Genomic DNA, 13,354 nt, shown 5'->3' on the forward strand with positions numbered 1-13,354 from the left:
TCATCATAATATTATGCAAATAGAAAAATTAACTAACATTTTAATGTCATATACCGACAATTAATAAAACTAACAAAAGACTCAAATGTCAAATTATGTAGAGTATACAATAACTACAAATGTAATCAAAACAATAAACAAGAAGTAGTACTTATTGAACAGATTTGTAGGTTTTAAACCCATAATCAACAATATCACGGGAAAACACATTATCAACTAAGATACACTTAACTAATGAATTACAAGAAGTTTGGTAATATATATGAGCCTTCTAATTTCAGGAGATCTTAGGCGGCCGGATATATTGAATGGGCTTAAAACTGCCCTTAGCTCGCACATAGTAATTGAATCAACCAAAATCGTCAAAATTTATGACAATATTCATACATATTTTCTTAATTCACAAATTTAATAATATATAGGTACATATGCAGACGAGTCAAATTAATTTTGAGTAAAATAGTATTTTTAGCATGATTTTATCAAGGAAGCTAGTCGTCAAAATTTCTCTCGAATTTGTACATAGAAAGTAATTTTTTGAAATAGAAAAGAAAGGATTATTATGTATTTTCTTTTTGTTAATTTAGTACTTGTAAAAATAGTTTTATCTTATTTGAAACATATAATACTTTCCTTTGATAAAGTCTTCTAGATAAGATTTTCGCTACCTTCGATTTCTTTTCATAGCCTACTCTATATACATGTTATTTTTACTTATTATATATTACAAAAATCTAAATATATCGACAAATAACAAATATACAAAACCAAATGAGAAATTTAATTAGCATAGGAGAAGACATGAAATAGTATTTACAAAGAAATACAAGTAAAATAATAAAGAAAGAAAATACATGTAGTGTACCACACTACTATTACTAGGTGAGTACAATTCCTAGCAGTAGTTAAATACCAGTAAAAATGGTCCTATATATAGCGTGCTTTTCGCATTGAAATTGTCCCAACAAATTCTGACTGGCCTTCCTTTCGCGACAGAAGTCTCAAACTCCATAAAAAAAAACTTACACTCTTCCACTCCACAGTCGCATAAAATAAAAATATAAAAAATTATAAAAAATCAAATAACAATAAGCATAATTTAGTCTGCTTTATAGAGGTATAAAAAAATATTAGTACTAAAGAAAAAAGTGTTAGTCTGCGAATGAAATGAAAAAAAAAATAAATTATTTTAGTGGTTTCTTTATCAAAATATACATGCATTCATTTCCTTAGTATGTAACATGCACATTTTGTTGATATTTAAATTGATATTTTGATAAGGCCAAAGACATTTAGTTCTTTGTTTCGAATAATAATGTAATAATTTATTAAATTATATATATATTTTTATTTTTGTGAATAAACTAATAATACATTTTTTTTTCGATTACTAACAAGAGTAAGATTATTATTTATTACATACATTCGGCTATATAAATTCTACGGTAAGTAAGACCGGAAGACACTTTAATAGCATTGAATATCATAAAAAAATTAATATTAGTAAATTTTCTTAAAAAAATTAAATAAAATCTCACCTAATTATATTTTAAGTTAAAAATAAAAATTAAAATATAAATTAATATTGATTAATAAAAAATTGCCAAAAAAAAAGGGTGAGTGATTCATTAAAGCATCTCAAAGTAAAATGTGCAAAGGGTGTAATAGCCTAATAGGTAAAACCGTAAAGGTCAAAGTGTGAGATAAGACCGTTTTATTATGAGAGGGACTCATATAATTAACGTATGTATTTAATTAGTCACTTTAAAATATAAGTGATTCCTCTAATATATTAAATGTAAATGAGTCAGATCAATAGAGATAGTCTCATTTAAGAATTTGTGTAAACATGAACTCAAATATTTTGCAAATTAAAAAAAAAAGAATAATAAAAGATAAAAATGATTAGTTTCTAAATAACTTTGATCACGTAGCTTAAAATTATAAAAAGTTAATATTAATTAAATTTACATTAAAAAAATCAAAAAAAATCCTAAATTTTTTTTGAGTAATCAAAAAAAGATTCTACCTGATTATTTATTAATTTATAAATAATGAACAAAATACAAATTAAGAGTTGCTCTAGTAATGAGTAGGACTGAATAACAAATGAAACATTTAACAGCTAGTTTTTTGAGAGATCGTCTCTTTGAAACACATATTTTAAGCCAAGCCCATTAAAGATTATTGCATACTTATCGTATTCTTAATGTCTACTTACGTTACTTAATGTTTACTTACCGTATCCTTAATGTCTATTTACAATATATTAAATGTTTACTTACATTATTCTTAATACCTATAATATTTTTAAAAATATATAATGGTTCGGTCCAATTAGAGATTGTCTCTCACAAGAATTTGTGAACATTTAATCGCAACATGAATAATCAATGAAGAATAAAAAATTAATAAATACTCGTTTCGTTTTCATAGAATTTACAAATTTTAATGTCAAACTTTGATAATAATTTCTTATTGATTTATAAGAAAAAACATATTTATGTAAAATTTTAAAAAACTCAAAATTAAATAATTTGACTTTTAAATTTACATTGAAATGCAAGTAAAAAGCAGATGAGATTAATAAATGAAATATAGATACTAAAAAACAATTGTACTACTCAAGGAGGAGAGAGAGAGATAAAAAAGGGAATCCCAACGCCTGAGAAATGAGAGAGAAACTGAATAAGAAAAAGATTGAAAGAGACATTAATTATTAATTAATTTTGAAGTAATAATCTTAAATCTTAATCTACTTTCAATTCTCTCCTTTTAAAATTTTTTTAGTTAGATTAGAAAGTATGCCGAAAAAAAGGGTTCGATGATGATTAAATTAAAAAAATTATATAAATCATACTCTCAAAATTGGTTATTGACTTAACTCTATATTTCTAAGATTTGGAATACTTATCCTTTAACCTATGCACATTTATTTAATTGGTTGTTTTGGGTATTTTGAGTTAATGAAATATATTAGGGTATACAAGGTTAAAAATCACATTACTTGGAAATTGGAATATTCAAAAGTAAATAATAATCAAAAGTATTTTTAAGCGAATGAACTATTCCTTTCAAAAAAAAAGTGAATAGTAATTAGTAAGAGTATTATTTACAAATTTTTTACTTTAAAACCTTTAAAAAAAATTATATGAGACTATCTTACGGTTAGATTTGTTGGCCCATAAGCTAAAAGTTTTATTGTTGGGTTAGACTATCTCACAGTGAGACCGTCTCATATAAGAATTTGTGATATTTAAAATAAAATTTAAACAACTTTTTCAAAAATTCTTGTATGAGACGGTCTCTCCATAAGACGTGTTTCATACTTGGATTAAAAGGCCTGATAATAGAAATTTTTAGTATAATAAAACTTTTGTATAAATTCGTCTCATAATAAATTTATATCATGATGAGACCATCTTATATAAAAGTGGCTCTTTTAGTAAATTTTGGGCCGATCCATATTAATCGGTATAAATGTTCATTAACCAAAACAAACTCTATTCTCCTCTCCGGCTCTCCCCTAAACTTAACAACTAAAAATACCGAAAAAAGGCGATTTTGATGCTTCCACTTTTTTCTCTCTCCTCACCAACATTAAACCCTCGTTCTCTCTCTTCCCAGTTTCTTCTCCTTCTCCTTCTTCTCCCTCAGAGAATTATCAGATTCTCTTCTTCACTTATAATCCTTTCTTCACCATTATGTTTTCAGATTCATCATCAATAATCAATAATATAATAATAATATTATTAATGATAATATAGTATATGTAGTTGTATTTATTATTAATATTATTATTACGACGTTTTTGGAAGCATTCAACAACATTGTTTGGTTACTTGTGACCTCCACTTTCCTCCTCCGTCCTCGCCTTCTTCTGTTCGTACATCTCACAGATCCTGGTACTTTTTCTTCCAAATATCTTCTGGTTTACATTTTTTTTTATAATTAATTTATTCTTTTGTATTTTTCTTATTCTTGTTTAATTACTCTATTAAATAATGGAGTGCTATTTATAGTTTTAATTTATTTCTATTATAATATTATCTTTTTTAGGATGCTTGCATTGTTGGGTGTTTGTCGAATTCATTTTTTGATGAGCGAGTGTGTGTATCTTTTTCTTTACGTTGCTCCATGTTTTTAAATCTATTTTACTGTTACATGGAGGAGGATATATGATTAGTTTATCTTAATTAGGAATATTTTTAATTTTAATGTGATTATTGTTAATTAGCTAGGATTAAGCAAGTTAATTGTGGGATTATTTCTTGAATTATTACTATTTATGTGGGGTTTTAATTTGGCAGAAATTTCTGGGTTTGTGTTTTTTGATATAATTTTATTTAGGACCCCCTTATTTATTGTGTAATAAACTAAATCTTAGTAACATATTCTTTGTGTTTTTTACAGTATCATAATAATTTATAAACAGTTTTGTGGTAGGATTACATATTTTGTTCTTGTATCACAAATCACAATATTAATGTCAGATTGCCATTTACATTTTTTATTACTCTTTTAGTCCTGTTATATATTTTAATAAATACTCCCCTCTGGCTTCAAGTACCAATCTCAATTGCTTTTTGGAATTATTAAATCTTTATTTATACTTTTATTTTATTTTATTTTATCACTTGGGTTATTATTTAGTTCGTCTCTTATAAATAATAATATTTTAAAATGAATTTTACTTTGTATGATTACGGTTGAATAATGCATTCGATAACGCAAAAAGCAAATGGAATTTAGTGCCAGAAGAGAGGGCTGTGTTGTTTAAGGAAAAAGATATTATTGTATACTTTTTTGTTATAAAAAATGTCACTAAAATAAGCGAATAAACTAAAAAAATATTCAACATTAATTAAACATTAATAACATTGACTATCATGTGATTTTATCAATATTTTATATTTATTAATTTATTAATTAGAACATGTATTTATGGCCCGTTTGTTTAACGATGTTAATCGGTGATAATGTGAATGATTTATAGTCTAAATTTTCATGAGATGGATCATGTCATTTCTATAGTAAAAATTTGATCATAAAAAAGATTTTTTTCACAATTTTCCATGAATTTTATTAAGAAAATGAGATTGTTGAAGAAAAAAATCATAGCCATGAAATTTGTCAAGAGATATTTTTATCATAATTACACTAACTTTTCATTGCTATATCCACAATTTACTACCCATTAACAAACGGGACGTTACTTTTGATAGATTAGTCCTCTCCGCCACTAACTATGTAGCAAAATGAGTTAAACAAGTTCTCGGCTCCAACCATAAGCTGAATGCTTTGGGCAGCCTTTGTAACCTTTTTAAAGTTAAGTATGTGGATCAATGTGGAAACGTAGCCTAAACTTTTTCATAGGAACTAGGGTCATTGACAGTTATAACTTGAGGTGTGATCTGTTGAAGCTTGAGAATCAAATGCACTAGTAATGGAGTATGCAGTAGAAGTGACGGAGTAGTTTAATCAAATGTACTTAGTAATATAGGAGTAGAGCTAGAAGTAACAGTAGTTTTGATAAATTAGACAGTTTTCATTACCCACATTTATTTATGAACCTGTGTTCTAGTATATACTTTCTTGGGTTACTTTGTTTAGTTGTGCTCAATTGATTTTTGGATAAAACCTCATCGTTGCTATGTATGTAGTACGATGGAGCTCCCTCTTTTCGTTTCTTTTTTGACAGAAACCGTGTCGTATATTACTTGGATCAGCTTGTTACACTGCTGTATGGTATAATTAGAGTGAGCTTCTACATTGACCTTTTAAGTAAATGGATGTTTTAGATTTGGAGTAACATCTTTGAAATTTGGAGTGACTTGGCTATTGTAAACAGAACTACATATACTATTTTCCTTATATATGCATTTGGATTTAGGAACGAGGGTCAGTCTTATTGAGTGATGGAAAGTTGCACAGCATCTCTACAATGTTCATACTTTTTTTCTGTAGTTTGAGCCAACATGAAGTATCATATCATGTATATGTCATATCTGGGTGTTAGGAATTGTATTTTTTGAGGAAGGGGCCTTTCACTTAAAAGAAATTGATTCGGTAATGCAAGTCTTTGTATTTCTTGTAGTTTAAATGAAATGGTTGTGGACTTATGGTATTACTTGATATGTTTATCTACTGACTGATGCTTTGATAATCAAACCAAAATTGGTAGTCTTTCTCTAGTAGCAATTTGCTATTTTTTTTTCTTTGATTGTTGATTGTTGATTGGAACTCCTCAATCTTTTGGGATTAAACCTTTGACATTGTTGTTGTTCCTTTATTGATTGGAACTCGTGAAAACGTTGTTTGGTTAGAATACTTACTATTGGTTTCTTTTCCAGCGGTTACTTTTGCTCAAATTCGGCAGTAAATCTTTGGCCGTTGCAGTTTTGACCCAAACATTTGACCCATATTGTCGTCTTCTCTTTTCTACCTCATTTTTGGCAATGGATCACTAATAGTAATTGCGTGCGTTACAACAATTATAACATTTTCCTTTTACCTAGTTTATATAGCTGGTTTGTTTAACTGGTAATCTTCATCTTTCTTTTATCATTTTCACTTCTGAAAGGGTGAAAGCTTTGCAGGTACAGAGAGGTAAGCAAAGAAGTTCTGTTCTCAAATCTGAAGATCCGTTAAAGGAGAAATTGAGGCAGACTATTCTTACCCAAGACCTTCGTTTCAGGCAACAGGTATAACTATTGCTCACAAGTCTGGTTTTTCATGTTGCTTTCTCGTTATATGCTCGTGTTTTTACAGCTTTGCACCATTGTACATTTACTATATCAAGCGAAAATCTCATTTGATTTTCTAGATTGATTTGAGTAGATTCTAATATTTCCCCTAAAAGGACATTTTAAACTGTACTTTTGTGCGGATATGAGCATTCATTCAATTTGTTACCGTGTTAGACTATTTTAACTCTAGATCTTTGAACTTCATCAACCGTACCAGGTGCAAAGATCGATGAAGGAGGACATAAAGCAGAAGGGTTTATTTTATTACAATTTGCCTAACAGAGGCATGATGGAGGACTTTAAACAGAAGGGATTTGATAATTACAATTTGCACAATGAAAGCATGATTTCAGTTCATAGAAACGTGAACAATCAATTCCCCCATTCAACGGTGAGTTAGAACTAGTTTTGATGTCATTCTTTTACATGAAAATGTTTTTATGAACTTTATAGAACTAGTTGTATATGTGAATTGGTGAGAATGTGTTCGTGTATCTGAAATTGCTATTTTCCTCTTTTCTGTTGATCTTTTGTCCAAAGGTTGTGCTGGAAGTTTTCCAATTGGCCATATGTTGTGATGCCTTATTGGTGCTGTGATCTTATTGATCACGACTTTGTGCAATTATATGACGGTCTAAAATTATGTTTTTCTGGCTAAGTATTCGTACAATGTGTAAACTGTCATTTACTTACAAATTACACTAACAAGTAACAAGGATGATTATGCAGAAACCTCTTGACCTCAACCTTCCTGCTGATGAATTCATTAAACAATGTGCTGATGATTTTTCCGGAAATGCCATCTTGTCAAGAAACTGTTCTCGGGATGAGCTAGTTTACCGTCTGGATAATATGGACCTTTCTTTGAGCCTTGGACTAGCTGCTAGAAATATGAATGGAGAAGGTAGATCTTGGAAGGAAAAGAATACTTTTTCATCTTTACTTTCCATCATTGATCTTGAAGATCCAAATTTGAGTTTTCCAAACTATGATGCTAAACATGGGCTGTCTTCTAGTTCTGCTGCTCCAAATTCTTGTTCCCCAGACAAACACAAGATAGATTTTTCGGAAAAAGGCAAGAAGGTAGAAACCTTACAAGTATGTGACATTTACGGAGACTCGTATAGAAATACATCTAGTAGATCCCGTGCTGATGCTGGTTCAAGTTGTCAGACCCAATCACTCTGTGACTCAGGTATACTAAAAAGTACTCCTATATTAATTGGGGATGCTCTCTTTGTCTGTTAAGATTGCTAGATTACACTTCAAAAGGTCTCACATCCATTTGCGTGATGTAGCTGATTTCAGTCGAACGGAGAGAGCACCCCTTTTCTTGATTGACAATGTGCCTTGAAATACGAAACAGTTCTTGGTATAACCTCATTGATATTTCATTTGCAGGAATATATGGGCACCACAGAAATTTATTCATTTCTAAAATTAGTAAGAATCCGAAGTCTACTTCTGGAAATGTATTAAATTTAGACCTCAATCTACCCTTTTTTGAAGACCCGTCACATATCTCAAATGATCATTCTTTGGTGGTCAATTCATCTATAACTAGCTCATATCCTGTGTTAGAAAATGTTTACCACAAGTCCAATGTAGCCTCTTCGATCAGTCCAGCTTCTTTAAGGGCGTTCTCTGAATTGATCATCAATCGTCAAAAGGATGTGAAATCTGGAGACAATGAAAGAGAGAAGTGCTTCGAGGATGTTAAGTTTAGAGAATGGAATGTGACCAACATTAATTTTATAGATCTTAGTTCTGATTCCTCTGAAGAGGTTTGCATCAGCAGATCTGATCCAAAAGTTTCGAGTGTGGGTTCATCTTCGAAGGTTTCAGTTGGGTTATCACGCGATATGGATTTAGACAACGCAGTTAAAAGGGAAGCAAACTTAGACAAGGGTGTAGGATCCTTTGAGCAGGCAAATTACTCGAAGTTGTTTGGCTCCTCTGAGTCTGAGGTTATGCCTGAGCACCATTCCAGCAGTACAAAGACAATGCAGTCTGGTGTCGGATGTGATGACATCAACTTCTCATCATCTATTCTTAGAAAAGAGGATAAAACGGGTCCTCTAGCTGCTCATTCAGGAGAGGACGTAAGATCTTCCGACAGCATAGAATCCGATATCCAGTGCTGCGCCAGTATGAAAGAATCAGAACAAGTCGATGAAAGAGTTCAGATAGCGGCTGAATTACTTGTAGACATGGGCAGGGTAATGCAACCCTGCAGTCAAGCTGAAATGTCAAAACTTCCACAGAATGAAGAAGAGGACAAGCCTCAGCGTTATTTGGATTCTTACGAGGCAATGATACTGAACGCAGAGGAGTGTATCCCTGATGATTATTTTGTTTCCTCAAACGCATTTTCGGTGGATGTATCAGAAAAGAAGGACGTCGAGTATAAGTTGAAAAGGGGAACCCGGATGAGAGATTTTCAAAAGGACATACTCCCTAGCTTGTCGACCTTATCAAGGCAAGAAATCCTAGAAGATATAAACTTGTTAAAAGGCGTTATAAGATCACGGGAATACAAAAGAATGAGGACGAATGTGGATGATGGCGGAGATAACTGGTGCAGGTCATCAAGGAACAAGCGGTCTAGAGCCAACCGAAGGTATTATTCTTGAAGGAAAAACTGTAAGATAGCTAGAACACAGGCCATTATACAAAGGTTATATTTAGGTCATTGGATGTTCAAATAATTTATTGATATAAAGGCTTTGAATCATATACATAAGGTCATGTAATCAAGCTTCTGGGGCTTTGGTTTTAGGCATGATTTCTGTAGTATTTGTCAAAAAGAATTTAGATGGAGTACCGTGTAAAATGGTCGCCAATTTCATTCAGATTGTCATGACCCAAAATAGTTCATTTTGTAATTTAAATCTTAATACTGGACTAGTTAGTGCTACAGCCTACATCATGCCCTTTTTGTTTATCACAAAATTCTTGTGAGAGACAGTCTTTGATTGGGTCTTTCCATAAAAGAAAATATAGAGTAAGAGTAAGCATTAAGCTTTAGAGTAAGAGTAAGCATTAAGCTTTAATGGACTGGGCTTGAGAGACGTCTCTCAGAGAGACTAGTTGTGCATAGAACACAGATGTTTGATGTCTCATAATATAGTAAATCATCATTCATTGTAGGATTCTATTTTAGTCTAGTAAGATAGTTTCGATAAATCATGTGTCTTAAGCTGCGTGATGTTTTCTGTTAGTCTGTTAGGAACAATAATTGGAAACAATCCCTTTATTCTTATGCATACAATCTGTAATCCGCATCTTAGCTAGAAGTTACTCGTGTGAGCCTTTGATAGAATTGATACGCATTTTTTAAATTAGTTGTATCTTAGATCATATTGGGTTATATCCACTAAATTCCAGTCGAATTTCGGGTCATGTAAAATTTGACTAGTGTAGGAGTATAATTGTAGTTGAGTTTGATGTTTGTACTTTATTTTTGATAAATTAAAAAGCATATTATTGAAATCCAAATATATTGTATCAGTTGTTTGTATGAGTTACTAAAAATACAGCTCTAGCAAGGGATGCGCTCCAAGGAAACAAGTGGGAATGTTTGCAAGATCCAAGGATCTTGAATGTTGATTGTAACTCATAATAAAGGGTGCACGTTCATATCATATTCATATTTCTATATTTAAACAAGATAAAGAGTATATGCAATTGAATGCTTTCATGTCATCACAATTGAATGCTCAAAAATACATCAATATCCCTGGTTTCACTTTTTTTTTTTCCTATGAGTTTACAATTTTTTTTTTTTTTTGAGTTTACAATATTGTTAAGAATTATGAAGAATTTTATGAGATCTTCGAAAAGGATATTGATTTTAAATTTTATATAAAATAATTTTTTTGCTCTAAAAAAAATTACACTTTGAAATATATTTATTATATTTTTTTAATTAAAATTTATAATGGTTAAGGTAGTAGGATAAGAGAATAAAAAAAGCAGGAAAAATCGAATAAAAGAATCACTCGAAAAGTAGAAAAAGGTTAAATGGATCATCTTATTGAAACAAAAACAAAATAAAAGTCCAGTAAATTAAAAATGAAATAAATCGATATTTTAAGCGCAAAAATCTTATAAAAGGGAGTATGAGAATTCATGAACTTTTTTGAGATATTGATGGAGTTAGTGCAACCTTAACATGAAATTTAATTAAATATATACTCTTACATTATGGTTTTTTTTAGATTGTTAGGTATATTGAAACATTTGATAATAAATAAAAACATATCAAAATATTAGGACCAATAGGATATGTAAAGGTTTAATGAAGATCATAATTTTTTTTAACTATTACATGAATTAATGCCTTAATTTCACACAAAATAATCTACTAAAAAATTTCCCAAAATTTCCTTCATTCAAATAAAATAAAATTCTTAATTTATAAGATGGAGCTTAAAATGTAGGAATAGTAGTCCACTATCCTATGAGGATTTTATTATTATTATTATTATTATTATTATTATTATTATTATTATTATTATTATTATTATTATTATTATCAATTATCATCACAATTGGCAGCTGTATCGCAAAGAATTTATGTTATTAAACTTTTAATCTTCGAACGGTGCAAAAGAATGTGAAAACTTTAGAGACATCCAATTATATTACTTGATTTAATAATTCATTCCAATAACAAATTGAAAGAATCAATTACATATCAATCAAAAGAAAAAAGTAAAAAGAAATTATTGGAAAAATAGGGTGGTACTCCGCAAGGTTGCACTAAAACGGACACGGACAAGGGAAAATGCCAACTTAAAAATGGCGGACACGGGGACACGAAAATGGTAATATAATAAATATATCAAATTAAAGATAATTTTACAATCTTTCATTTGATATATGTAAATAAAAACTTTAAAAACATAAAACTCACAATTTTTCAACTTTTCAAAATTCAAATTACAAACACTAAGACTAAGAATTTAAGATTAACAAATAACACATAACAATTTAACATTAACAAATAACAATTAACAAATATTCAACGAGGATATACAAAAAAATGGGAATGGAGGTGGGGCAACACCATGTAGAAATAAGAAATAATTCTCCGGCAATGTTTGCTTTTTTACGCAGTTCAATGCACTAATTCAATTTTTAATATTTCTAATTATGTATAATATAAAATTATAAAAATTTGATATTAATAATCTTTGCAATAAAACAATCAAATAAAATCTCACTTATTTTTTTTTAAAAAAATGTGTCCTTGACTCCTTGCCGTATCCCTTTTGTATCCTTGCAATGTCCGCGTGTCCGGAAAGATATTAAAATATTGGACACTTCATTTGGCGTGTCGGACACGGATTTTCGCGTGTCCTTGTCCGACACGTGACATGCAGATTCAGTGACATATCTGTATATTCCAAATACTCCGTACTCAAATCTATAATCTCTATTGGTAGTGTCAGATTACAATCTCAGTACTATAAATATTTGAAAATTTGACAAAATAAAATATTATCAGTATAATTTTACCGTTAAATGCTATACGGTTTTTTCAATGGGTGATGCTATTTTTCGCCACCCCTTTTCATTTTATCGCCACCCCCCTGTAAAATTACATTTTTGCCCCTGTATTTAAAAAAATTACAAAATTGCCACTATACTTAAAAATTAATTAATAAATGTAAATCACGCTTAATAACACTAATAAGAATTTAATGCGTAAGATTTGTCTATATATATGGAATTCTGAGATGCGTATGAAGTACGAATTCAAACACGGTATTATCTTTCTAAAAACTAGTATTATCTCTCTAAAAAGTGTTAAAGAAGTGGTAACCCGTAATTGGTTAAATATGGCTAACGAAAGCGACTATGAGTCGGATGCGGTACGTAAAGTTGTCGTTGGAAAATTAAAAAAAAAAAAAAAAAAAAAGGCGCACAGATCTGGGCGCCTGAACCATGGTTCAGGCGCACAAATCTGGGCGACTGTGAATTTTTTTTTTTTTTCCGTATTAATTTTTTTTAAATTATTATTATTATTATTGTTAGTACTATTTTTTATTTTCCGTATTAATTTTTTTTTATTTTCCGTATAAATTTTTATTGTTGATAAATTTAAATTTTTAAGATTTTTTTATTTACGTAATGTTTTTAATTTGTTGTTGTTGTTGTCATTATTTATATTTCAAATTTGCAGGAGTTTGAAAACTTTGGAGACAACGTAGACTACTCTGGTAGCTTTGTTACGGATAGGGAATTTATCTCCTTAGATGAGTTACATAGTTGGGCCGATGCGATAGCAATAACAATTGGTTTTCAATTTACACGTGCTTCTTATAAAAAGAAAGAAGGACGTTCTAGAGTTAGTGTCTATTTAAGATGTCACCGCTATGGTAATATTAGGGGTGATGTACATAATCTAGATAATACTGCCCGACCTGGTTCTAAAAGTAGAAGTTGCGGGTGTAAATTTATGATTGTAGGAAGTAGTCGTAAACCACCAGAAAGACCTTGGACGGTAAGGGTGTGTCCTGGTGAAAAGGGAAAACATAACCACCCGTTCTTGGTGTACAGAGATGGTCATGTAAGGGCAAATAGGATTAATGTAGACA

At 30.1% G+C, this 13,354-nt stretch overlaps 1 protein-coding gene across 5 annotated transcripts; it reads left to right on the plus strand.

Moving 5' to 3' along the window:
- The first annotated feature begins 3,492 nt into the window (after positions 1-3,492).
- On the plus strand, positions 3,493-9,670 carry LOC130801308 (uncharacterized). Of its 5 annotated transcripts, none has more exons than XM_057665128.1 (6): positions 3,493-3,905; positions 6,354-6,480; positions 6,600-6,704; positions 6,967-7,140; positions 7,479-7,944; positions 8,151-9,670. In XM_057665128.1, the coding sequence occupies exons 4-6, from the start codon at positions 6,979-6,981 to the stop codon at positions 9,380-9,382; spliced, it is 1,860 nt and encodes a 619-aa protein (XP_057521111.1). In that variant the 5' UTR covers positions 3,493-3,905; positions 6,354-6,480; positions 6,600-6,704; positions 6,967-6,978; the 3' UTR covers positions 9,383-9,670. The 5 variants fall into 5 exon arrangements, with proteins under 5 accessions (XP_057521111.1, XP_057521114.1, XP_057521110.1 ...); XM_057665129.1 differs by having other exon boundaries at positions 3,528-3,905; positions 6,584-6,704; XM_057665130.1 differs by having other exon boundaries at positions 3,528-3,905; positions 6,606-6,704.
- Positions 9,671-13,354: the final 3,684 nt, after the last annotated feature.

Source organism: Amaranthus tricolor, chromosome 15, assembly GCF_026212465.1.
Source record: "Amaranthus tricolor cultivar Red isolate AtriRed21 chromosome 15, ASM2621246v1, whole genome shotgun sequence".
NCBI lineage: Eukaryota > Viridiplantae > Streptophyta > Magnoliopsida > Caryophyllales > Amaranthaceae > Amaranthus > Amaranthus tricolor.

Excerpts from the sequence above, each read along its gene's own strand:
- LOC130801308 (XM_057665128.1), top strand. The coding sequence starts at position 6,979 with ATGAAGGAGGACATAAAGCAGAAGGGTTTATTTTATTACAATTTGCCT. Across the intron at positions 7,141-7,478 it reads ATCAATTCCCCCATTCAACG|AAACCTCTTGACCTCAACCT; the intron begins GTGAGTTAGAAC and ends ATGATTATGCAG. Across the intron at positions 7,945-8,150 it reads CCAATCACTCTGTGACTCAG|GAATATATGGGCACCACAGA; the intron begins GTATACTAAAAA and ends TTTCATTTGCAG.